The sequence below is a fragment of the Giraffa tippelskirchi genome, chromosome 7 (assembly GCF_054371585.1).
Source record: "Giraffa tippelskirchi isolate mGirTip1 chromosome 7, T2T-mGirTip1v1.2.pri, whole genome shotgun sequence".
Taxonomy (NCBI): domain Eukaryota; kingdom Metazoa; phylum Chordata; class Mammalia; order Artiodactyla; family Giraffidae; genus Giraffa; species Giraffa tippelskirchi.
The window spans coordinates 4,865,236-4,891,310 of record NC_137281.1 but is presented as its reverse complement, the minus strand read 5'-3'; the positions used below and the strand labels follow the sequence as shown (position 1 = coordinate 4,891,310).

Below are 26,075 nucleotides of genomic sequence, written 5' to 3'. Positions count from 1 at the left end.
CTGCTCAGATGATATTAACAGTACTATGTTTGATTATGTTACTCAAGTAACATGGAAGATTACCAACAGTTTGATAGGACACTTTCATGACAAAGGACACCTTAGCTGGCTTGACAGTGGAATGGCACCTCCTTGTCCTCAAATCGTCCTCAATAAACGAACTGGGCCTGAACAATGGGACATCTGGAAACTTGCTACAAGAACTGAAAAACTTAGAACTTGCACTAGATATTTCACAGGGACCAGTCATAGTCATAGTAACTATTCCTTCCATTATAATCATCCGTATTTCATACAAGCTTGTCTTCCCCATCCTTTTGTTATACACATAGGCAACTTACAATTTAATAAGACTTAACGTTCTGTGACTTGTATAGATTGCAAATTGTATACTTGTCTTAATTCCTCTATTTCTCTAAAAAACGAATCCCTTTTGATTCTTCCATCTCAATGTAGTCTGTGGTTGCCAGTAGATCTCCAACCACCCTGGAAAGAGGGTCCCATGGCAAGACTTGCCTCCCAGTTACTCACTAAATTACTCCGACGATCTAAGCGATTCATTGGATGGTTGATTCTTGGCATTTTGGGGTTAATAGCCGTTTGCACCACGGCCGCTGTCACAGACATTGCTTTACAAGCTTCAATGCAAACACAAAACTTTATTCAAAAATGGACTAAGGAATCTCATACTATACTGGGCACTCAGGTTCAAATAGGTGAAAAAGTGCAAGATAAAATTCAGGAATTAAAAGCAGCCATCCAATGGGATGGAGATCAATTAATAGATTTACAAAAACAAGTATCATTAAATTGTGATTGAAATTCTACTCAATTTTGTATCACTTCTCCTCGGTTTAACCATAGTGCTTACAATTGTGAACAAATCAAATTTCATTTGTAAGACATACATAATAAATAATGCTTTCTTAAGTGAAAGAGGAGCATGAAAAAGTTGGCTTAAAGCTCAACATTCAGAAAACTAAGATCATGGCATCTGGTCCCATCACTTCATGGGAAATAGACGGGGAAACAGTGGAAACAGTGTCAGACTTTATATTTGGGGGCTCCAAAATCACTGCTGATGGTCATTGCAGCCATGAAATTAAAAGACGCTTACTCCTTGGAAGGAAGGTTATGGCCAACCTAGATAGCATATTTAAAAGCAGAGACATTACTTTGCCAATGAAAGTCCATCTAGTCAAGGCATGGTTTTTCCAGTGGTCATGTATGGATGTGAGAGTTGGACGGTGAAGAAAGCTGAGCGCCCCAGAATTGATGCTTTTGAACTGTGGTGTTGGAGAGGACTCTTGAGAGTCCCTTGGACTGCAAAGAGATCCAATCAGTCCATCCTAAAGGAGATCAATCCTGGGCGTTCACTGGAAGGACTGATGTTGAAGCTGAAACTCCAATACTTTGGCCACCTGACGCGAAGAGCTGACTCATTGGAAAAGACCCTAATGCTGGGAAGGATTGGGGGCAGGGGGAGAAGGGGACGACAAGAGGATGGGATGGTTGGATGGCATCACTGACTCGATGGACATGGGTTTGGGTAGACTCCGGGAGTTGGTGATGGACAGAGAGGCCTGGCGTGCTGTGATTCATGGGGTCGCAAAGAGTCGGACACGACTGAGTGACTGAACTGAACTGAACTAAATGTACAGTTGTTGCAAAAGGAAATCCTGGAAGCCTTCTCTAAGAGTCTACCCTCTTCCAACAATTTGGAAACCTTAGCTGAACAGCTACCTGTCCAATTATCTGCGCTAGACCATCGAGGATGGTTTCAAAGCAACACATATAGTATTGGATCTGGAGGTATAACGCTGATAATTATCCTGGTGATTATATTTGTAATATACCGATGCCTTTCAAGTAAAATTGTTCAAACTAAACAAGCTCAATTGATCAAGGCCTTTTTCACAAAAGTATCTACAGTCACCCAAATTATGAAAAAATTAAAAAGGGGGAATTCTCAGGAGACGTTGAATGTTAAGGGATACAACATGTTATTTTCTTCCTTTGTGTGCCATTTCTCAAGGACGCTCTGTTCCTTATCAGTTCCTGGAAAACAGGAACAAGCAGAGCTGCACGCGGTTCTCAGGACTGAGATCCTGAGAGAGGGCCCCTGCTTGGGTTCCTTTCAGTGACTCCCTTCAGTGACCTTACCTAAAGGTAATCTATCCAGTTATGCCCCTGTTACTCAGGATATGGAATGCTTTCTGGCTCTGTGAGGATTGTTATTTGCTTGGCTTTGTTTTTGTTCAGTTTTTTTACTGCCTAAAGGTGCCTTGTATGAAGATATCGAGACTTCGGTCCCCTGCATCCTTCTTCTTGTCGACTCCAGTCCACAGGTCCCGGTCTACAAAGACCGTGACAGCTCTGTCTTCAATTTCCACAAATAAGAGTAACTCTTCTTTAATCATACATACAACCGTTATTTCTATTCAATGGAGAACATGACCCTTTTCCTATGTATTGTTCCAAGCACACGATCAGTCCCTGGTAACTGTCCCTCGCCTCCTACAAAAAGCCCAGTCCTTGTAACATCTTGCCTACTCTGTTTAAGGCCAGTTGGTAGAACATTATGTCTCACCTATGTATCAACTTTCTGATGACTTATGAACTGCGAATGTCAACTAAAGTGCTTACCACACTCATCACATTTGTATGGTGTCTCTCCGTATGAACTGGCTGATGAACACCAAGGTATTCCTTTCGGCCGAAGACTTTGTCACATATATCACATTTAAATAATTTATTTCATGTGTGAATTTTCCGATGTTTCCAGAGGCTTGATCTGTTAGCAAACGCCTTGCCACACTCATCACATTTGTAAGGTTTCTCTCCAGTATGAACAATCTGATGACCTAAAAGGATTGACTTTACACGGAAGGCCTTGCCACACTCATCACATTTGTAAGGTTTCTCTCCAGTATGAAGTCTCTGATGACCTAAAAGGATTGACTTTACACGAAAGGCCTTGCCACACTCATCACATTTGTAAGGTTTCTCTCCAGTATGAATTGTCTGGTGACTTAAAAGGTTTGCCTTTACAGGAAAGGACTTGCCACACTCATCACATTTGAAAGGTTTCTCTCCAGTATGAACTGTCTGATGACGTAAAAGCCTTGACTTTATATGAAAGGCCTTGCCACAGTCATCACATTTGTAACGTTTCTCTCCACTATGAAATCTCTTATGTTTTGTGAGCTGTGGATGGTGACTAAACTGTTTGCCACACTCATTACATTTGTAAGGTTTGTCTATATGTATTCGCTGATGACTTGTAAGGTGTGAATTTCGACTGAAGAACTTGCCACACTCATCACATCTGAAAGGTCTCTCTCCAGTATGAATTCTCCAGTGAAGTCGAAGATGTGGTTTTTGACTGAAGACTTTGCCACACTCTTCACATTTGTAAGGTTTCTCACCAGTATGAACTGTCTGATGACTTAAAAGGATTGACTTTACACGAAAAGCCTTGCCACACTCATCACATTTGTAAGGTTTCTCTCCAGTGTGAACTCTCTGATGACCTAAAAGGATTGACTTTACATGAAAGGCCTTGTCGCACTCATTACATTTGTAAGATTTCTCTCCAGTATGAACTGTCTGATGACTTATGAACTGTGAATGTCGACTAAAGTGCTTGCCACACTCATCACATTTGTACGGTTTCTCTCCAGTATGAATTCTCTGATGATATAAAAGGATTGACTTTACACGAAAGGCCTTGCCACACTCATCACATTTGTAAGGTTTCTCTCCAGTATGAACTCTCTGATGACCTAAAAGGATTGACTTTAAACGAAAGACCTTGCCACACTCATTACATCTGTAAGGTTTCTCTCCAGTATGAACTGTTTGATGACGTATGCACTGTGAATGTCGACTAAAGTGCTTCCCACACTCATCACATTTGTACGGTTTCTCTCTAGTATGAACCCTCTGATGACCAGCAAGGCTTGCATTTCCACTGAAGACTTTGTCACATATATCGCATTTAAATAATTTCTTTCCGGTATGAATTTTCTGATGTTTCCTGAGGTTTGAGCTTTCAGAAAAGGCCTTGCCACACTCATCACATTTATAAGGTTTCTCTCCAGTATGAACTCTCTGATGATATAAAAGGACTGACTTTACACGAAAGGCCTTACCACACTCATCACATTTGTAAGGTTTCTCTCCAGTATGAACTGTCTGATGACTTATGAACTGTGAATGTTGACTAAACTGCTTGCCACACTCATAACATTTGTAAGGTTTCTCTCCAGTATGAACTGTCTGATGACGTAAAAGGACTGACTTTTGACGAAAGGTCTTGCCACAGTCATCACATTTGTAAGGTTTCTCTCTGGTATGAACCCTCTGATGATCAGCAAGGCTTGCATTTCGGCTGAAGACTTTGTCACATATATCACATTTAAAATATTTCTTTCCTGTATGAATGTTCTGGTGTCTCCTGAGGTTTGAGCTGTCACTAAAGGTTTTGCCACACTCATTACATTGGTAACTTCTCTTTCTTGCATGGATATTCTGATGACTTAAAAGGAATGAATTCTGATCAAAGATTTTACCACATACATCACATTTATGTAAATTTGCTCGTGAGTGGATTATCTGTAATCTAGCAAGGGTGGAGCTATCATTACAGGTTTTACCACACTCACTACATTTGTAACACTGCACTTCAGAATGAATTTTCAAATGACGTGCAAGCTGTGAACTTTGAGCAAACAATTTGTCACATACTTCACATTTATGTAATTTCTCTCTTGTATGGATGGCCTGATGTTTAATGAGGTATGAGCCCGTAAGATAGGCTTTCCCACACTCATTACATTTGTAAGGTTTTTCCCTGTGTGCTTTGAGGTCTTGTGTTATTACTGAATGATTCATAAAATCATTCTCATACATATAATAAACACAGGTTTGGACACAAGGAGGAATTCTTTGAAGTGGTGAAAATGAGAAACTGTTGTTGACAGACTTCTCAACTTCATATTCAGAAATTATCCCACCAGTTTGAAATATCTGCAGTTTATCCTGAAAGTTAAATCCAAGCCTGTTTCCAAAGGGCTTGATTTGTGCATCCTTTCTATCATGTGAATCTCTTCCATGAGGCACATTTCCATTAAGGCGGACAGGTGTTCCTTTGTAATTTCTTTTGTCATCTCTCCCCTGACACTGAAAGTCACACATATTTTCCTGACTTTCCCAAAGATGAAAACGTTTCATTTCACAGCTTTCAGGTCTTCCCAGAATCAACGTTTGGAATGCTTCTCGTTTATCACTGTTTGCTTTGGGTTGTAAAGGCTTGATCACATGTGTAGGACAGATATCTACAAGATAAAAAGAACCACAGGTATCATGCACACAATAATTCAAAAATAAATGTTTCTGGTTGAATATATATTACACCAAAAGTAATACTTACACCAAGTTATGAAACACCATAACGCTGACCTTAAGTTTTTAGAAACACTAAAGGAATAGAATCCTTAAGAAACCATGATAACATAAATTCACAATTAAGGTAGCCTAGTTTTGAAAACCATATGCGAAACACACTCACATTGGACAATATTATGCCAACTCTCAAAAACAGTATTTTTCTACGAGGACCCCTAGGAACGTATCAATCAATATTTGCCTCAAATTGGAAAGAAAAATATTACACTATCATTGTATTCTGCATACTTACTGTACATAAATAAATTCAAAACAATATATTATATATTGTAACAGTAAACAATCCAAAACCAAGCTTACCCATTAATAATTAACTATTCACAATTGGTTGTTTACAATTGAAAACAAATGTGAAAATGAAGAATATGACAAAAACAATTTTTTGGAAACAACATAGTTTTCTAAATCTGCTATAGAACTACGTACCCAAAAAGAAAAGGCATTTTACAACGTTAACAAGTAGTATGTGTCAGCCGTACTGCAGAATACATGCTAAAAGACCATCATCTGTAAATGACACAAATTAAGACGTAAAATATTCAACAGTTTTCAAACCGCCAATGACCAAAGAAATCCCTACCTATGTTGTTGTTTAGTAGCTCAGGCGTGTTTGACTCTGCGACCCCGTGGACTGTACCCCACCGGACTCCTCTGTCCATGGGATTTCCCAGGCAAGAATAATGGAGTGGGTTGCCATTTCCTTCTCCATGGGATCTTCCTGACTCAGGGATCAAACCTGCATCTTCTGCATTAGCAGGTGAATTCTTTACCACTGAGCAACCAAGGAAGGCTAATCTCTAGCCATGCACTATTCTCAATTACCTGGTTGAATGGCACCAAAATATAATAAATAAAAAGTGAGTGCTTTGTGTATTTATTGACTAGGGTCAGACACAATATTGCTGAAAAGTGTCACAAGTGAAAAGCATACAAGATATAAGGTAAATAAATAAATAAATAAAATTTTAAAAAGATAAAATGTAGATAAAGTCATATCATAAAGAACATGACAGAAGATAGATATTATCTTTTTTAAAGAAAAGTAAATTTTGAGTATTTACTGTAAACCATACACTACTCTAAGCCAACTGACAGCACGAATTTGCTTTTAAAAGGCTTGAGGTAAATTAACATGTTTTTCTCAAATTAGAGCAGAAGACACACCCAATTGGCCCACAAAGTGCTAAGAGAACCAGGATATGAATCTGAACCTACAGACAGAGAAAACATTTGTAAACATGACCACCCACTGAAAAAATAGATTAGAAACTATTAAAAAAAAAAATACAAGCAAGTTAGAAAGAAATATCAAGGATGATACACGACAGAAGTAGTCTGTTTAACTATTATTCAACCATCCCATCTTGAAATGGTTTGTGAGTCATCATGGATGCACAGAGTGATTTAGGTCATGTCCTGAGAAACTTGTTCAATAAATGACCAGAGATTATCTTTACAGTGAGAATATGTAGAAGGTGGAGGGATGTGGTAGGGAAGAACACTGTTTCCATCCATATCAAGGTACTATGTGAGGAATGGTCAGGACTAAGAAAGGGCCTGCGTGGAGCATGGGTACACAGGTTTATGTCAGAAATCAGCTTGTGACTGCAGGTCTTTGTGAAAATAACTGACAGCGCAAACTAATATACTGACCTTAAAAGAAAAGAACTGCTGCAGCAAGTTTCTGGGCATTATACTACAGGTGTGGGACAGAAACAAGAGAGATTTTAAAAGTGACTGTGATATATGGAGAAAGCAGGATAATACCTGTTATGCTATTTACAATGTAATGTATCCAACTGTGAATTTTGTCAGTTACAAAGGAATGCCTATATTCAAGAAAAACATACACAATATTCCAGGATGTTGTGTCAGAATCTTATTAGCAGAAATCAGAAGGAAAATCCAGGAAAAGGCTATCTAAACCTGGAGTCCTCTGCCAAGTATGGTTAACCTCTCCACTGGACATTTATTTCGTTTCTTCTTCCACACATGTTCACCCTAAGATCGAGGAGGATCAAAGGAAAGGAGGGACTGAAACTGACTCTGGAGGGCCTTCCCAGTTACAAAAGCCTTTCTGAGGCATCCAACTCCTTTTTGTAGAAAAAAGCTTTATTCTCCTAGACCTTCCCTGAGTTCAAAAGAGCAGATTCAAACAGTTACTAATACATAAAAGGATTATAAACCATGATCAAGTTGGATTTATTGCAGGGATGTAAGATTTCTCAATATCCACAAGTTAATCAGTATGATATACCACATTAACGGTTGAAGACTAAAAACCATATGATCATCAATAGATGCAGAAAAGGTTCTGACAAAATTCACGTGCCATTTATGATAAAAACCCTTCAGAAAGTCAGCACAGATGGACTCGACCTCAACATAAGTAAGACTGTATATGTCAAACACACAACTAACATCATACTCAACAGGGAAACACTGAAAGCATTCCCCTTAACAACATGAATAAGACAAGAATGTTCAATATTGCCACTTTTATTGAACATATGTTTGGAAGTCCTAGCCACAACAATCAGAAAAGAAAAAGAAATAAAAAGAATTCAAGTTAAAAAACAAATAAATCAAAAAGAAGTAAAACTGTCACTATGATGCTACACACAGAAAATCCTGAAGACGCCACCAGATGAGTAGTAGACCTCATCAATGAACAGAGTAAACTTGCTGGATACAAAACATATAGAAAACTGCTGCATTTCTACACACTAATAATGATATATGAGAAAGTGAAATTAATGAAACAATCCCATTCACCATCTCCTAGAAAAGAAAAACTTCTACGGAATAAACCTACCTAAAAAGTCAAAAGAACTGTACTAGTAAAACTGTAAGATGCTGATGACTGATACCAAAGATGACACAAACAGATGGAAACATATACCATGTCCTTGGATTGAAAGAAGTAACACTGTCAAAATGACCATACTATCCAAGCCAATTTACATATTCAATGCAATTTTTATCAAATTAATAATGACATAGTTCATAAAACAAAGAAAAATTTAATTTGTACCAAAATACAAAAGACTCTGGTATCTGCAACAATCTTGAGAAAGAACAGAGCTGGAGGAATCATGTTCCCTGACTTTAGACTATACTACAAACTTACAGTCATCCAAACAGTATGATAAAGGCACAAAACAGAACCACAGATCAGTAGAACGGGACAGCAAATCCAGAAATAAACCAATTTACTTATACTCAATTCTTCTATAACAAAGGAGGAAAGAATATAGAATGAAGAAGTCTCTTTAATAAGTGATGCTGGGATAAATGGATAGTTACATGAAAAAGAATGAAAGTCCAACATTCTCTAACACCACATACAAAAATAAACTCAAAATGTATTAAACATCTAAATGCAACACCAGATACTATAAAATTCATACTGGAAAACAAATCCAAAACACTGACATAAATGTCAACAAAGTTTTCTGGGATCTATCACTTAGAGTCATGGTAATAAAAGCAAAATCAAACAAATGAGACCTAACTAAATTTAAAACCTTTTTGCAAAGCAAAGGAAACCAAAAAAAGAACAAAAATACAACTTTTGGACTAGGAGACTATATATACGAATGACGCTACCTGTAAGGGATTTATTTCCAAAATATACAAACAGTTCATAGTTCATACAGCTTAATATGAAAAAACAAGCAAACAAACCACCCAATCCAAAACTGGGCAGAAGATCAAAACAGATATTTCTCCAAAGGAGACAAACAGATGGCCAACAGTCACCGGAAAAGATGTTCAATGTCTCTACTTATGAGAGAAATGCAAATCAAAACCACAAACATCTATCACCTCTCACTGGTCAGAATGACAACCATCAAAACGTCTACAAACAATAAATGCTTGAGAGGGTGTGAAGAAAAGAGAAAAGGAACATAAATTGGTACTGCCACTTTGGAGAATAGCATGGAGGTTCCATAAAGAACTAAACAGCTGAGCTACCACATGAACCAGCAATTCCGACCCTCGGCATATATCCACAAAGGATGAAAACGAATTCAAAATGATACATGCACCCCAATTTTCCAGCAGCATTATTTACACCAGGCAGAGCACGTCAGCAACCTGACGTTCACTGACAGACAGAGGGATAAACAGCATGAGGTACATGTAGACAAGGGAATATCGTGAAGTGAAAGTAGCTCAGCCGCGGCCACTCTTTAAGACCCCATGGCCTGCAGCCCGCCAGACTCCCCTGTCCATGAAATTCTCCAGGCAAGTACACTGGAGTGGGTTGCCACTTCCACAGCATAAAACACAAGGAAGTAATGGCTTTTGAAGCAGAGAAGGCAATGGCACCCCACTCCAGTACTCTTGCCTGGAAAATCCCATGGATGGAGAAGCCTGGTAGGCTACAGTCCATGGGGTCGCTAAGAGTCGGACACGACTGAGCGACTTCACTTTCACTTTTCACTTTCATGCACTGGAGAAGGAAATGGCAACCCACTCCAGTATTCTTGCCTGGAGAATCCCAGGGATGGCGGAGCCTGGTGGGCTACTGTCTATGGGGTCGCACAGAGTCGGACACGACTGAAGCGACTTAGCAGCAGCAGCAGCAGACACACTTAGGGATTATTCTAAGTGAAATCAGACACAGAAAGACAAATATCATAGGATATGATATGTTGAACAGAAATAAATGATACAAATGAACTTATTCACAAAAGAAACTCACCAGCAAAAAAACACAAACTTATGGTTACCAAAGCGGATAGTGCAGGATGGTGGTGGGGGCATGAAAGGGAAAGATAAATTAGGAGTCTGAATATATACAAACTAACATATATACAAAATAGATAAACAACAAGAACCTACTATATAGCTCAGGGAACTATATTAAGTATCTTGTAAATTGCTGTATACCTGAAACACAACATTGAAAATTAACTATACCTAAAAAAGTAGAGAAGGAAATGGTAACCCACTCCAGTGTTCTTGCCTGGAGAATCCCAGGGACAGAGGAGGCGGGTGGGCTGCCGTCGGTGGGGTTGCACAGAATCGGACACGGCTGAAGCGACTTAGCAGCAACAGCAGCAGCATACCTAAAAAGAACGGTTAAAACAAGAACAAAAACAGCTCTTGGGGAGATGCTCAAATGATGTTTCAAAGAGTGTAAAAACTACTAAATGGGGGAAGCAGTCTATGAAACAAGACGTGTTGACAAAACTGAATACCCACCAACAAAAGTATTTACTTGCAACATTATCGTACACTATAGACAAAAATGAACTCAAAATGGTTCAAAGACCTAAACCTAAGTCCCAAATGTATAAAACTCCTAGAAGTAAACATGCAGGAAATGTTTCTGGAAATTGGACCCACAAATGATTTACCAGATAGAACATGAAAAGCACATGCCACAAAATAAAACCTGCTACTAATAAACTGAACTATATCAAATTTTAAACTACTGTGCATTAAAGTGCAGTGAGTGTGAAAAGACAATCAACAGTAAAAGAGAAAATATGTGTAAATCATACATCTGATAATAAATGAGTACAAAGAACATATGAAGAATTTAAGAGGGACTGGTCACCAGTTCCACCATCGGGACCATTCCCCAGCCAACCATCCAATGCACTGCAAATACAAAACAGAAACCCTAAGAGTAACACAGAAATTTGAACTCAATGATAAAATAAAAAAATACTTTCAATGCACAGAACAACAGGGCAGCCAACAGCCTCATAGATATGAGAATGTGAACTTGGACACATTTACATACCATTTACAGAGGCTAAAATATATGGTCCTTGATATCCATGAACAACACTGCCACGGTGCCCTTGACAGAGTCTCCAAAGCCAGAAAATAACCTGGAAAGATGCATCAGGCTCTCGTGATACTTTCTCTCTCATAATCCTAGAACATACTGACCACTCTACTGGATAGCTTCAAGTGGTGACTTTGTACAGAGCAAGAAAATAACATTAGGAATAGTGTCTCCATCACAGTTTTCTGTTACCTGGTAAATCCACTCCACAGAGACTCACCAGAGGCTGCCAATTAAACATGGGTGGATTATCACAGCAAGGAAGCCAGATCAAATTTCAGACCCGCAGGAATATATTTCAAAGAAGTTTAAGAGGTAAAACGATACAAAGTAAGGAGAATGTAACATCGGGAACAGCTGACATTCCCAGACTGGGTAGAGCAGCACAAGGGTAAAAATAGCACAACGTGAAGGTCAGATATTACAGGACCTTGAGATGGGACCATGCGCTCGGCCTACAGATGGGCAAGCTAAGAGCCCAGAGAGTCACATATGCTCCCCTCGGAGGATCAAGGATCAAAGAGACGATCTCTCTATCCACTCTCCTTACATTTTCCTGAGTAACAACCACAGAGGATCCAATCCACCAGCTTGTCCCACTCCTAAACGGAAAAAAACAGCCCTTTTGAGATACAGAAATTCTGGGACTCCCCTAGTGATCCAGTGGTTAAGACTCGGCACTTCCAATGCAAGGATGCAGGTTTGATCCCTAGTCAGGGAACTAAGATCCTACATGCAGAATGGTGCAGCCAAAGAGAAGTAAACAAACAAGCAACACCAAACAAGAAGAAATAGATATTCAGAGTTATCAGAAGAAAGAAATCTAACGTGCTGTGGATTTTTTTAAACACTGAGCCAAAAGTCAAAAGGTAGAAAATAGGAAATCAGGTTTTTTGGTGTTTTTTTTTTTAACAGTTGCCAGTGAGCTTCGTACATAATTAAGCTCTGGGAGAACCTCAGAAGTGACATGAAACAGACACAGCATCTGAAGAGGGTCAGTTTAACCTTGTGAAGCTGTGTCATGCCCAAGTCACCAGAACTCTCAGATGAAAGACATCAGGGGCTCCCAAGGGGCACACAGGGAAAATGCAGATACCCAAGGGCAGCTCTGGAAGGAAGTCATCCTCACCCAGGGAGAGGAGGTTCCTGTAGATCTCCAGCATCACGTCCCTGTACAAGGCCCTCTGAGTAGGGTCCAGGAATTCCCACTCCTCCTGAGTGAATTTGACGGCCACATCGTCAAAGGTCAGTTGTTCCTGAAATGAAACCACATGTCACCAAAAGGGCCATGAAAAGTCCTCATTTTCATGCAAAACACAAAGGGTAGTAAGGCGTAAGGATTGACTTGGTTGAAGGATGTGTTCTAACAGATCCATGCAGGGGTATCTGAAGAAATTATGGATCTCTTAATTTTAATTTCTTATGCTTTTTCATACGACCTTATGAGATCCTCCAATTAATATGGATTTTCATCATTGTTCAAACTCCATGAAACATATATAAATAAACCTCAACGCTGCATTGGCTCTACGGAAGTGTCAGATATTATGTTCTACCCAGTGAGTGCAATTCAGTATCCAGATGAGGCACAGCATCAGTGGTGTCTTCAGAGATGACGAAGTCCACAGCACTTTCAATGGAAAGGTCAACATTTTCAGTTATGACGCCGATCACAGCTTTAAGACGCCGATCACAGCAGCAAGGACCAAAAGTGCCTGAAGGCTTCCTGTTGCTCTAAGTTACTGCAGTATTACTCTAAACATTAAATAAGTACTTTACAGGCAGGAACCTGTCACCAATATACTAGCTCATTCAAGAACGATCTGTTCCCACCTTACAGAAGAAAAACTGTGTCACAGACACTCTGAGAAACTCGACTCAGATCAAGAAGGTAAGAAATGTTACACGAAGCACCGGACTCAGAGGCTTGGGCTCAGCAACTGAAGCTTAAGCATCTAACAGTTAAGTAACACAGAGAACGTTAAAAGTCAGTCGACAGGGGCTCCTAAAGAAACCTTGAAAGAAGTCCAAGGTGAGCCTCCTCCCTGCCCCCGTATTCTCGGCACGGGGAGCAGCTCTCGGGCCTCGGGCCTTCCTCCCCTGAAAATGGACGCCTGCGCCAAATTCGTATCCACCCCCTCCTCGATCGGGAGAACCTCCCCTCTGTTGAGTGATCACTGTCCGCAGTGGTGGTGAAGGACCAGGGACACTGAGCGATGTGAGCCACAGCAGGTTGGCAGCCCCAGGTCCCCGGACCATCTCACTTATTCCTAGCCACAGCTTCCAAACCAGTGCCACGTCAAGGGACTTTGACACAGCAGCCAGGTTCCCTGGAGCTGGAGCTGCCACAGCAGGGGTGGGTGGCTCCGGGGCTGGAAGTGGGACTGTGTTCCGGAGCTTCATCACTGTTACGCCAGGAACCCTGCCCCGAAACAGCAGCTCTTCTACACCATGGGCTTGGCCCTCTCAAAGCCCATGGGGCTCTTTTGCCTGATGGTGGTCTAGCTCATCTTCTTCACGATGTGAAGGAGCTGTTTCCCACTCCTTCTCTTTTCTGTTTCTTTCTCCTGTGTCTGCCCTGTATGTTCCCTTTCCTGTAACTCCCCAGGCAGCCGGGGGAAAGTGGTGGGCTCAGAGTTTGACAGAAGGAAAACAAATAAATATTGCATTAATCTGAAAAAACAAAAAAGTCCAAGGTGAACCATGTGGAATGGCATGAAAGGTCATTATAGACGTGGATACAGAAACACAGATGTTAGTAATTTGCTACCTAAAACAGTAATAGGATTGTTGAGAAAATGTCAAGGCCACAGATTATACTGATAACACAATTTCAACTGAAAAAAAAACGGTAATATGTCGTTTTTAAATCACGATGTCTTCTATCTTAACCACCGAGTTGCACTTGCATGCATACTTATCTGTGAAAAATTAATTGAAATGAGAGGATTCGCCTCATGACAGATTTTTTGGACAATTTTATATCACCCTTTTATTCACATGTATTTCACCATCTTTCAGATGATAAAAATGTATCCTTGGTACTCAGCTGAGTTTGTCAACAGGATTCTATACTAGGGTACCAAAAAAAAACTGGTAAAAACGAAAAAAAAAAAAGAATACTTGAACTCAATTCAGAATAAAATTACCATATACGAAAACACAAATACAATTTTTTCCATTTAAATTGACATCCCAAGGCATTAACAGAGGCCATCGACTTTCTTTGCTTTCTGTTCCATTAAAAAAACAGTGATTTGAAACTAGAAGAGTCATTAGATTATGACAAAAAAAAATTGTCACTATACTAAAGTAAAAAACTTCTTGGAGAATTAAAAATCATGGCAAACAAGAATATAGAAAAAAAATCGTTATTAAGCAAGACTATCTCAAGAAACATCACGATGGGAAAGAAACATTCAATAGATTCCTTCTGAAATTACAGTGGCCTGAAAGGAGCTGTCCAGGGTGCCTGTCTTTCACCACCATACAGTGCACATGAGCAGGGGCCACTAGACGAAGCAACAGGAGCAAAAACACAGGGCAAGAGGCACAGAGTTTGTCAGAGAGTGGAAACTGGTAGTACTCACAAACCTAAGGACGTGGAAAGGTGAAAAGTGAAAGGCTGGAAAAAGACAGTCCATCCTAAAGAGAGCAGGGGAGACTCTAATATCAGACAAAACAAACTGAAGAAACAAAAAGTGCAATGAGATAAATATCGTATAATGATAAAACGCTCAATTTACCAAAAAGCTGTAACAAGTAAAAATATATATACATCTAACATTAGATATCTCAGAAAAATGAAGAAAACATTAAGGGAAAGTAAGACAGAAATAGTGGCACAGGAATAGTATGAGATTTCAACGCCCAAGCTGAACAGGCATGTACAGATCACACAGCCCAACAAAAGCATAAAACACATGCATCTCAAAGACACATAAAACATTCTCTATGAGAGACCACATCAGGGCAAAATTAATAATTTTAAGAGACTGATACCATAAAAGTATCTTCCCTAACAACAATGCAATAAACACAACAAAAAAAGAAAATTCCCCAAATGTGGACATTAAACAACTCACTCTTACACCACAAATGGGTCTAAGAAAAAAATCACATGGAACATTTTTAATACATGGATGAAAACGAAAGACAACATTACAAAATTTATAACACGCATAGAAGATTGTAGTAAAGGAAAGTCGGAACTGTTAAATGCTTACATCAAAAAAAAGAAAAAGATCTTCAATCTCAAATCTGTTTTTAGACCTCTAGGAAGCAGAAAACGGAAAACAAACTAAACTCAAGTTTAGCAGAAGGAAACAGGTAAATAAGAAAGATTAAACCAGAAACAAAATAGAAAGTAGAAAAATATAAAAATCAACAAACCAAGAGTTGATGTGTTAAAAAAACTGTACAGGAAAAGCCCCACCTAGACTAAGGAAAAGAGAAAAAAAGAGTCAAATAACTAAAAACAGGTATGAAACAGGAATGATTACAACTGAGGTCAAAGAAAGTTTCTAAAGATAAGGAAGTACTATGACCAATAATGCCTATCAGTGACAGAATATAGGAGATACGGGCAAATTCTCAGAAACATACAAACTATATTACTTATTAAGAAATAAAAACATTGAGAAGTGTTGAAAGTGAAATTATTAGCCACTCAGTCGTGTCTGACTCTTTGTGACCTCATGGACTGTAGCCCACAAGGCTCTTCTGTCCATGGAATTTCTCCAGACAAGAATACTGGACTAGACAGTCATTCCTTTCTCCAGGGAATCTTCCCACCCAGGGATAGAACCTGGGTCTCCCGCTGCAGGCAGATTCTGTATGATTATGGAAGATCTATATGATAAGATATATGGAAGCCCATTATAACTAGAGAGATTTAAAAAGCAGTCAGAAACCTCTAAGAAAAATACAGAACCAAATTCTACCAAACATTTACAAAAGAATTACCATTAATCCTGCTAATTCTATGGAGGAAGCATGATTCTAATCCTTTACTGATTTCCCCAAGACACTAGAAAGGAAAACTAGAAACCAATACTCCTGACGAATACAGATGCACAATTCAAATACTTGCAAACCAACTTCAACACATATTAAAAAGATCTAGAGAAACAGACATAGAGAACAGACGCAGGGAGGAGGGGAGGAAGGGGAAGGTGAGATGTATGGAGAGAGTAACGTGGAAACTTACATTACCATATGTAAAGTAGAGAGCCAATGCGAATTTGCTGAATGACTCAGGGCACTCCAACAGGGGCTCTCTAACAACCTACAGGGATGGGATAGGGAGGAAGATGGGCGGGAGGGGACATATGTATACCTATGGCTGATTCCTGTTGGTATTTGGCAAAAAACAACAACTTCTATAAAGCAACTATCGTTCAATTAAAATAATTTAACTAAATAAAAAGATCTGACACCATGACCAAGTGGATTTTATTCATATAAGGCAAGGAGAAGTCAACATACAACAATCAATTAACATGACACACTACATTAACAGATTAAAGGGAAAAAAAAAAACAGGATCATCTCAATTCAGAAAAAAAGCATTCGACAAAAATTTGACAACCTTTCAAGATGGAACACTCAACAAACTACAAACAATAAATTACACCAATATCAACATAATAAATGCCATTATGAAAAGAGCACAGCAATGGGGAAAGAATGAAAGGTTTTCCTCTGAGGTCAAGAAGAAGGCAAGGATGCGCACTCTGCACTACAGCTCCACTGTTGGGAGCCGTTCTGGAACTACTGCCGGATGACAAAGTCACGGCACCAATCAAGAAGAAACTGCAAAGCGGTTTCTCTCCAGGATCGGAACCTTCCCTCCTTCCTGTTTCTATGCTTCTGTTGTAGCTAGCTGTGTTTCTTTCTTTCTGTTGGGAGCCGTTCTGGATCTATTGCCGGATGACAAAGTCACGGCACCAATCAAGAAGAGACTGCAAAGCGGTTTCTCTCCTGGATCGGAACCTTCCCTCCTTCCTGTTTCTATGCTTTTGTTGTGGCTAACTCTGTTTCATTCTTTGATGGCTGGAGTTGTAGGGGCTTCCATGATGAGATCATGAGAGTTCAATAAAAAGAAATATGATCCCTTGCCCCAAAGAAATATTCCAAAAATGATTAAACCTACTGAGGCCCCTGACTGGTGGGTCCCTAACATTCAGCCAGGGAATAAGGCCATGATCATTTGGAAAACAAGCCCTAAGCCTATTGTGACCTGGCCTCATGAGGAAATTGTTATTGATGACTGGAAAACTTGGGTCATGTATCAGGGAAAGTTACAGAAACTAAGCCAATTGCCTTTTCCCCTCAAAATCTAAGCACAAACAGAAAAGATATATATAAATTGTATTGTAAATAGTTTCTAGGAAACTGCAAAAGATTTCCCCTTGCCAGAAATAGTCTTGTGGTATGTGGGTAGATGGTAAACAAGCCACCATGGACAATGGCTGTACTATGAAAAACTTTGCCCTTAGCCATCACTATAGTTTTTAGTCATTGAAGCAAGACGCTGTACACACTGTAGTAGCAGGCTGTACAAAATAAACAGATGGAATAATATGATTTATAGATTATGTTTTAGTAAGATAAAAATAGGTTTCGGGGTAAACATGTAACCAAAATGTGACAGTAGACTAGGAAAAAACTTTTAGCACATCTTAGAATCAGGGGATGTTGATCTAAATGGAAAAATATTGTAAGAATCATTACGTAGAAGATCATATGCTATATAAATAGAGACTAAAGCAATAAAGTGTGTGGTCTTTAGGCCATCAAAAAAACTCTATGTCTCTTTTCCTTTCGCCGACACCGTTCATCCCTTGGGGACCCCTGGATCAGCTGGAGCGGGACTCCGGCACTCCACAAAGCACTGAAAGCCTTCGACAGAGCAGTTAGATGAGAAAAAGAAACCAAAGGTCCCCAAACTGAAAACGAAGTAAATTTATCATCTTTCCCACATGGCAAAGTTTCAGAGGTAAAAATCATAACGATTACGAAAGAAACATGCTGTACCAAAAAAGATTCTTCAATAACTGAACACCAAGGATCAATCAACCAATAACTCATTATCAAAACTGCCATGGCAATCTTGTAGAAGCAGAATAAAACATGGTGAAAGTCATAGAACTATTCAAAGAGCAAACAGCAAAACTCCTGAAGAAGGAAGATGGCGGTCCTTCTATTTCAAAATCGATTACAAGGTAATCAGGGTGATGTGGTAGTGGCATAAAAACAGACAAATAAACCAACTGAACAGAACACAGTATTCAGAAATAACTCTTTGTGTATCTGTAAGGTATATTCACGAGGAAGTGAAGATACACAAAAGGGAAAGGACAGTCTCAATAACCGTGATGCTGAGAAAATAGATATCCACCAGCAAAAGAATGAAGCTGGAATCTTGCTTGCATTAAAGGTTAAAATGTCTCTGTGTCAAAGGATTCAATCCACAGAGTGAAAGGACAACCTCTGAGGAATGGAGGTGATGAAAATTTCCACCTGCCAGGAACTTAGAGGCATTACATGATTTGAATCTGATGATAAACTAAAAAACCCTGTATCACTGATGTCTATTTCTGAACTTTCCATTCTATTAACAACAAGGATTTAAAGAGATTGACCCACATTTTAGCTTGAACTGCCTTTAAAAAATCAGAACAAACTGCCCCTAACTGATCTGATTCCCAGATTTTACCAGCTATTGTGCACATTAATACCTGACTTCCACGTGCAGTTTCCTTACCCTGGTTGACAGAGAGCAGACACGGCATCCAGATGGGCCCTCAGCAATCCCTGCTGCCCAAAAGCACTGAGACCCCATCTCCAACCCGTGGGTGAGAAGCCCTGCCCAGGATGGTGCCCAGGGGAGCCTCCTCACAAGGGCCAGGTCACCGGGTCACGGGGAGACGGGATCTAAGTGGAGACAACAGGCCCTGAGGGAAGGCCTGGGGTGAGTGTGCGTGTACAGGAGTCAGACGGGACTCTCCAGAGTCAGACCCGATTAGCGAGTCCAGAGAAGGGCATTTCAGGAAGGACAGACTGAATATGACCTTACATGAGAAAGAGCCATGCCGGACTCCTTTTCTTTCCTCTTCCTGAACTTCAGAGCTTCCTCAGGCAACACAAGTCTTCAGAGGTCTATCGACAAAGTGGAAAACATGCTGTTTAACGCATACAGTAAACACACCCCCTTCCTGAGCCCCAACCACACACACAGGGAAGCCCTCACCGTGTGGAACAGACTGTCCCCTGTGGCCACGGTCTCAGGAGGGACTCAGGACACTCAACTCCCACAGAGAGACCAACAGGGGACTTTCCCACACTTTCCCTCCGATCTCACTCCCCTCCTGGTGAGGCCTCATGCACACAGCAGCAGGGGGCACCTCAGCTGACCAGGCAGTCTCCTTCAGGTCACACTCCAGGCCCCGATCCATCCCCAGTCAGGGCAGAGCACCCCCTCCTCAGCCCAGATCTCAGCCCTCAGGAACGTGAGGACTCACAGCCCTGACGCTCAGTGAGGGATGCAGCCTGGAATCACCGGGGGCACCTTAAACATTCTCCAGCTGTGGGCCAGCACAAACTACCTGAAGGGGAATCTCTGGTCAAAGGGTACAAAACACGGGCATGCAAAATGCCTCATCAACGAAACGTGAAGCGTGGACTGAGCACCATTCAGAGGAGAAAAGCACCCCCAAACTCTCTTTTTCTTTCCCAGCCTCACTAAGGTGTAACTAACAAAAATGGTATAAACGTACTGTGTACAAAGTGATCATGTGATAGATTCATACACTGAGTAATTATTACAGTTGACTAAGTTACACTTCCACCTCTGAGCACACTGTATTACTTCTCTCTGGGCGAATTTCAACTACATAGAAACATTACAGGCAGCATGCAGTACCTCAGATCCCCAGAATTTACTTATTTTACAACTGAAAATCTCTACTCTTGACTAACAGTGCCCCATTTCCCCCTTCACCCAGCTCCTGGTAACAGCCTTATTACTTGATGGCTCTATGAGTTTGACAATTCTAGTTTCCACATACCGTATCTGTCCTCCCTTGTCAGGTTGATTTAACTTAGCATAATGTTCTCTAGCTTCATTCATTTTGGCATAAATGCAGGATCCTTGATTTTTATATTTATATATGGAGAAAAAATAGTTCATGAATCTACAGTATATAATAAATATTTCTGTACCACACTTTTGTTACCTATTCTTTTGTCAAGAGACATCTGGCCTGTGTCTCTGCCTTGGCTACTGCAAATCCAGTCACACTCATGGGACTGCGGACATAGCCCTGAAAAACGGGTTGCTTTTCCTTTGGATATCTGTCAGAAATGGGTTTGACAGACTGTAGGCCTGTCTATGTTAAATTGTTAAGGAACTTCCATTTTATTTTCCAACATAGCAGTACCATTTACGTTACCACCAACAGTGCAGTTAAGATTCCGTGTTTTCTGTACTGTGCCTCTGTGTGTGCTTATTTTGGGAGGGACAGGAGTGGATAACAGAGAACCCAGCAGTGGCCTGGCAGCAACAGAGTTGCAGCTGCACCTTCTAGAGGACGAGCCTTGGGGCTGCAACCACTGGGCATCACTGCCCTCTGATTCTCGGAGCCATCTTCCCCAATGTCACAGGACTTTATGACTATTCTCCGGTTGGGCCCAGAGATCCCTACCAGGCAGGACCACCTTATAACAAGCATTCTGCGATCTTAACCTTAGGACTCCTAATTTCCCAGCGGGACTCAAACAAACTTACAGACTTTCATGGGGTCCAATAGTGTCCACAGAGCCCATAATGAGCCTCTAATCCCCTTATACAAACATGGAGCCACAGCGAGGAGTCAAGCTTTTGTCCCAAGAACAAATGAAAGACAGTGCAGGTCTGAACGTCAGGACGGAAACAAAAATCCCCATTCAGGTTTAGCCTTATTCATAGAAGTCATCTGATTCTGAGCCTGTCATCCTGCCTCCATCCTACAGTCTTCCCTTTCCTTTTTCATTCAGGGAGGACTGGGATCTATTTAAAACTCTAATTACTACCAGACACTCCCTCCAAACCAGAACTGCCACACACAGACACACAGCCAATTGGGCTAATTATTTCAGGGGTCAGTGTTGCTCACCCTCAGAGTTTCCGGTCTAGTCTCTCATCTCCATGTTTCAAGTGGGCTCCCTCAGGCACAGAGAGAAGCCGTTCATGAGAAGGTCTGGGGTGAGTGAAGAGAACCGGGTATAACCGAATAATGAAATGGGAGGCTGAAGGGCAAGTGAGCCAAGTTTGTCCTTGCTGCCCATCCCATTAAACACCAGGAACATCTGTCATGTATCTGAGCAAAACAAACTTTTCTTTCAAGATTGAGTCAAACTGATACCAAGCAGGTAATTCTTTATTATAAGATTGCAGTAAAATATTTTAAAAATACAGAATTGCAAATATATATCCACTGGTAGGAAAAACATTCTAAGGGGTCAGCTTAGAAATAGAATCTGAGTAATCTTTTTTATCATGAATAAAAAGGCTCTGTTGGAAGGTTCCAGGTCAATCCAGGCCATCCTTCCTCATTTGCACAGAAAAGTCAAAAAGGGACCAGAGGGAAACATCTTCATATCACCTCACAGCTCACTTTTTTCACTGACCGTAGAAAATGGAGAAAAGAGACCATTAGACTAACCAGCTAAACTAGGTGTTTTTTTTCTTTATTTGAAACGAAAGAATGAAGTATTTTATTTTGTTGGTTTTATCGTGTTAAATGTTCTTTTATTTTCCCATTTCTCAAAGAAATGCCTTTCATTTCACAACATCTAATGTCATACCTCCGTTATTCTCTGGTAAACACCTGAGACCAAAAATGTCCATTTGTGTGTGCACACATAAACACATACACACAATTCATGTCTTTGGTAAAACCACAGTTGAAAATACGTCTATTTTATTACTCGATGTCCCGTACATAAAACCCTCCAGGATGTATTTCTCTTTGAATTCAGAGAAAGGGAGGGGAGGTGATCTTTGCTTATTCACTTTTATTTTTTCAGTTTCCTTGTATTTTTTAATTATTTTAATTGGAGGATAACTACTTTATAATATTGTGATGGTTTTTGCCATACATCAACATGAATCAGACATGTGTACCCCCTGTCCTCAACCCCCTTCCACCTCCCTCCTCACCTGATCTCTCTGGGTTGTTCCAGGGCACTGGCTTTGGGTGCCCTGCTTCGTGCATCCAACTTGCACTGATCATTCTATTTTATATATGGTGATATACATGTTTCAGTGCTATTCTCTCAAATCATCCCACCCTCGCCTTCTCCCACAGAGTCCAAAAGTCTGTTCTTTACATCTGTGTCTCCTTTGCTGCCCTGCATGTAGGATCGTTGGTACCATCTTTCTAAATTTCATATATGCATTAATATACAGTATTTGTCTTTTACTTTCTGACTTATTTCACTCTGTATAATAGGCTCCAGGTTCATCTACCTCAATAGAACTGATAAACGAGGTGATATTTTTGCTAAGTATGACACAAAATAGTCTAAGATGATTTATTACTTACCAAAGAAAATTTCAAATGTACGAGATGACAGGAAGAAAGCACTCAGGCAAGGAATAAATCTGAAAAAAATGTGAAAATAAAATTGTGAATTATTTTCCATTTAAACATCTGGTGTCAAACTTTAAAACATTGAGAATCAACCTATTTAGAAAAGGATGATAAGAGTAGAATACTCGAAACTAAAAAAGCTTATTTCTGAAGTTAAAAATGATTACAGAAACTGAATGAATTAAGACCGATTCCGAGCTACAAAAAGCACCATACATAAAGAAAGGAGAAAATGTGAATGCATTGAAAACAAAAAAGTGTTCCTTTAAAAATGCTACGCAATAGTGATACAGTGGATAAGAATCTGCCGGATAATGCAGGGGACATGGGTTCTATACCTGGTTCAGGAAGATCCCACAAGTACAAGCAACTAAGCCTGTGCACAACTACTGAGCCTGTGCTTTAGAACCTGGGAGCCGCAACTCCTGAGCCCACGGCACAGAACCGAAGACAGCACAGCCAAAATAATTAATCAAAAAAAAAAAAGCTGCCACAGAGTGACAGTCAGTTATTTTTTGCCCGAGATTTCTTCTTCCCTGACCTCTATGTCACGACAGGACAAGGGAAGGGGGTCACTCATAACTCAGGGAATCAAGCCACTGCCCCAGGCTCAACAGTTTCCAAATGAAAGTCATCTTCTGCCAAAAGTAATAAAAAAAGACACAAGCCTTAGACAGGAGTTTTGAAATTCTCATCCTCATCTCTATAACTAAAAAAATCATCTGTACCCAAACAACTGGCCACACCTGGATGGAGCTTACCTCTCTGTTCACCTATCTCCCTATCTCATCTGGGTCTCTGTGTCTCTTTTTCGCCCCCTCTGCGCTCCTGCTGTTCCTGTCCCATTTCCTCCCTCACACGTGTCCTGTTCCAAGCTGCTGCAATTCGTTCCCCCTCGAAATGCTCTCTCTCTCCAACCTTCCTGAGTCTTTCAAAAATCCATACCTATGTCTGCCTGTTTCTTCCCTCATTTCAGCTCCTTCTCTGTACTCCCGATTCCTCCCCTTCTCTCACTGTGACTCCCTTCCTCCCCACTCTGGCGCGCCATGTGGATATGCTTCCTTCCAGCCCTTTCTTCCTCTGCTCCTTACACTTTGGCCTCTTTCTCTGCCAGCAGCATGATGGAACCGGTTGAAGGATGAAACGGACCGAACTGGACTCCATCTTAGGCCAGGCTGCGGAGATTAGGCTACCCGCAGGGTCACCCTCCCAATGGACTCTGAACTTTGTGCCCGGTGTCTATAGAAATGGCATACAAATGGAAAACCGGACTCCCTAGAACAGCCTTAGGACTTGTAATCGGACTCTCCCTTGCCTAAAAGAATATGCTAATTATCTCTGTAACAGAACAAAGTCATAAATTCCATTATGTTTATCAGGCTATGACCACAGGCCTACTGATAAATGTCCACTGTTTATCTAGTCCTATAACACAAGAACCATAGGGTTATTGTGATTGTATTCATCCTTCGTTTATGTAAGTCTCAAGGATTTTGGGGTGGTGGGTTCAGCCACGTACACATGAGCTATAAAAGAGTTCCACAAATGCAGGTCAGGGTCCTTGGCTAGGAGGAGACTCTGCCTTGGATCCGCCAGTGTAATAAACTGCACTCCACTATCTGCATTGTCCTTATGAGTGAGTTTGTTTTCAGGAGCGCGTGGCTACAACACGGTCACCTCATACTGACACTTGAACCCAAGTGGCGGGACTCCAACCAGGTGAAATCACAACTCGGGACTCTAACCCAAGAAGCGGAGACTCAAACCCGAACAAAACCCAGTTAGGGACGCTCCACCTCTGACGTCCCTCATTGCCCTTCGCCTCCCCGCTCCCATCACCGATACAGGGCAGGTCTCCCTATGCTGTTTTCCAACCCCTGGAGATCTGGCTTTTTCATTTATTAATACTTCTCTATTTCACTCACTTGACTCTTTTCAAGGCTTAACCTCTTTGACTTGACTATCCCTTTGCAAGTCCCTCAGCCATTCTCAGTGTTCACATTGGTTCTTCCTGATGCTTTTCTCCTCAGTTTCAGTTATTTCTCTCAGTCCTTCTGACTCTGCTTCTCCTGATCCTCCCGCCCCTGTATTTACTGAGTGGGAGACAGAAACAAGACTTGCCTCCGGACTCGAAGAGTACCTTTTCCGACCGAGTTGAATTAGACAGGGAACAGCACTGGCTGTCACACGGCTGGCCCAGGCCACCTACCCTACGCGGGGTGAGGGGTCTGGCTGACAGGAAAGGGGGCCTGCGGGGCAGAACGAGCGGCCTGAGGAGACCCGAGGACAGAAGGGCTGGGTGGGCGGGGGTCTCAGGAGCGGGGCGGGCCTCCAGAATCCCGGGACCGGGGAGCCGGCGCGGCCTCTCCGGGAGCTGGGGCGACCGGCTCTGCCTCCAGCGGTCGAGAAGGCGACGCGGCAGGGGGTGACTCCAGCTCGCGAGACAAGGCTTTATTTGGCGAGGCCTGAGGTAAAAAAGGGTTTTAAGCAGGAAAATGTCGCCAAAGGCGGGGTCTACGCGGACCGAAGGCCGGAACCGCCTCAGAAACACTTAAAACCCAAACGAAAAGATAACTGTGCCGCAACGGCAGCGGCAGCGTTTTTTGGGGCCGAGAACGGGGTGCGAGGGTTTTCAGATGGCTCGCAATTCCCACACCATGAGGACTAGTGAGCGCGGGCGGAGGGGCGGACTGGAGGGGTGGCGGGCTCAGCAAACTTACTCTAGAAGGAACCCTACGCGCCGCTCAGGGACCTCGGCTCCGCGCTCGCCAACTTCCGGGTCTGTGTGAAAGGGCTTTTGGTATGAGAGCCGCGGCTTCCTGCGAGGGGCGGGGCGAGCACCCGCTGCGCGCACTGTTCGTGGGAGGGGCTGGGCGGGGAGGGGGCGGGGCCTGTTACCTTAACAGGATTACCTTACCCTCTGTAACACTGCTCAGGTGAAAGCTTCAAGTTATATCGGAAGCCAAGACACTTCCTCTTAAGACTAAAGGGTTTATTCTCAATAAAAAGCTGTTTTTCCCAGCATGTTGTGCTCAGATCCTGCTAGTAACGCTGAAGCAATTCAGGGATCTGGGAACTTCGGCAGTTTTAAGACAAGAATGGGACTAGTCTCTATATTAGAAATAGAAAACTCTCCCTTGGTCAGTTCAGTTCAGTCGCTC

General features: G+C 41.4%; 2 protein-coding genes and 1 pseudogene across 4 annotated transcripts in view; 1 reads left to right on the top strand and 2 right to left on the bottom strand.

Moving 5' to 3' along the window:
- Positions 1-26,075, bottom strand: part of LOC145515089 (zinc finger protein 320-like) — a 55,670-nt gene that overhangs the window by 1,388 nt on the left and 28,207 nt on the right. The gene's annotated exons all lie outside the window — the stretch shown is intronic.
- LOC145515090 (zinc finger protein 610-like) lies at positions 2,738-25,701 on the bottom strand. Of its 3 annotated transcripts, XM_081514614.1 has the most exons (7): positions 25,635-25,701; positions 22,867-22,925; positions 21,436-21,519; positions 19,359-19,441; positions 12,408-12,534; positions 10,445-10,547; positions 4,738-5,339 (listed from the first exon to the last, which is right to left on the bottom strand). In XM_081514614.1, exons 4-7 carry the CDS (start codon positions 19,371-19,373, stop codon positions 5,288-5,290), a joined length of 297 nt encoding a protein of 98 aa, XP_081370740.1. In that variant the 5' UTR covers positions 19,374-19,441; positions 21,436-21,519; positions 22,867-22,925; positions 25,635-25,701; the 3' UTR covers positions 4,738-5,287. The 3 variants fall into 3 exon arrangements, with proteins under 3 accessions (XP_081370737.1, XP_081370740.1, XP_081370739.1); XM_081514613.1 differs by lacking the exon at positions 21,436-21,519; XM_081514611.1 differs by lacking the exons at positions 10,445-10,547; positions 21,436-21,519 and having other exon boundaries at positions 2,738-5,339.
- LOC145512364 (ATP synthase F(0) complex subunit C2, mitochondrial pseudogene) lies at positions 13,352-13,783 on the top strand (annotated as a pseudogene).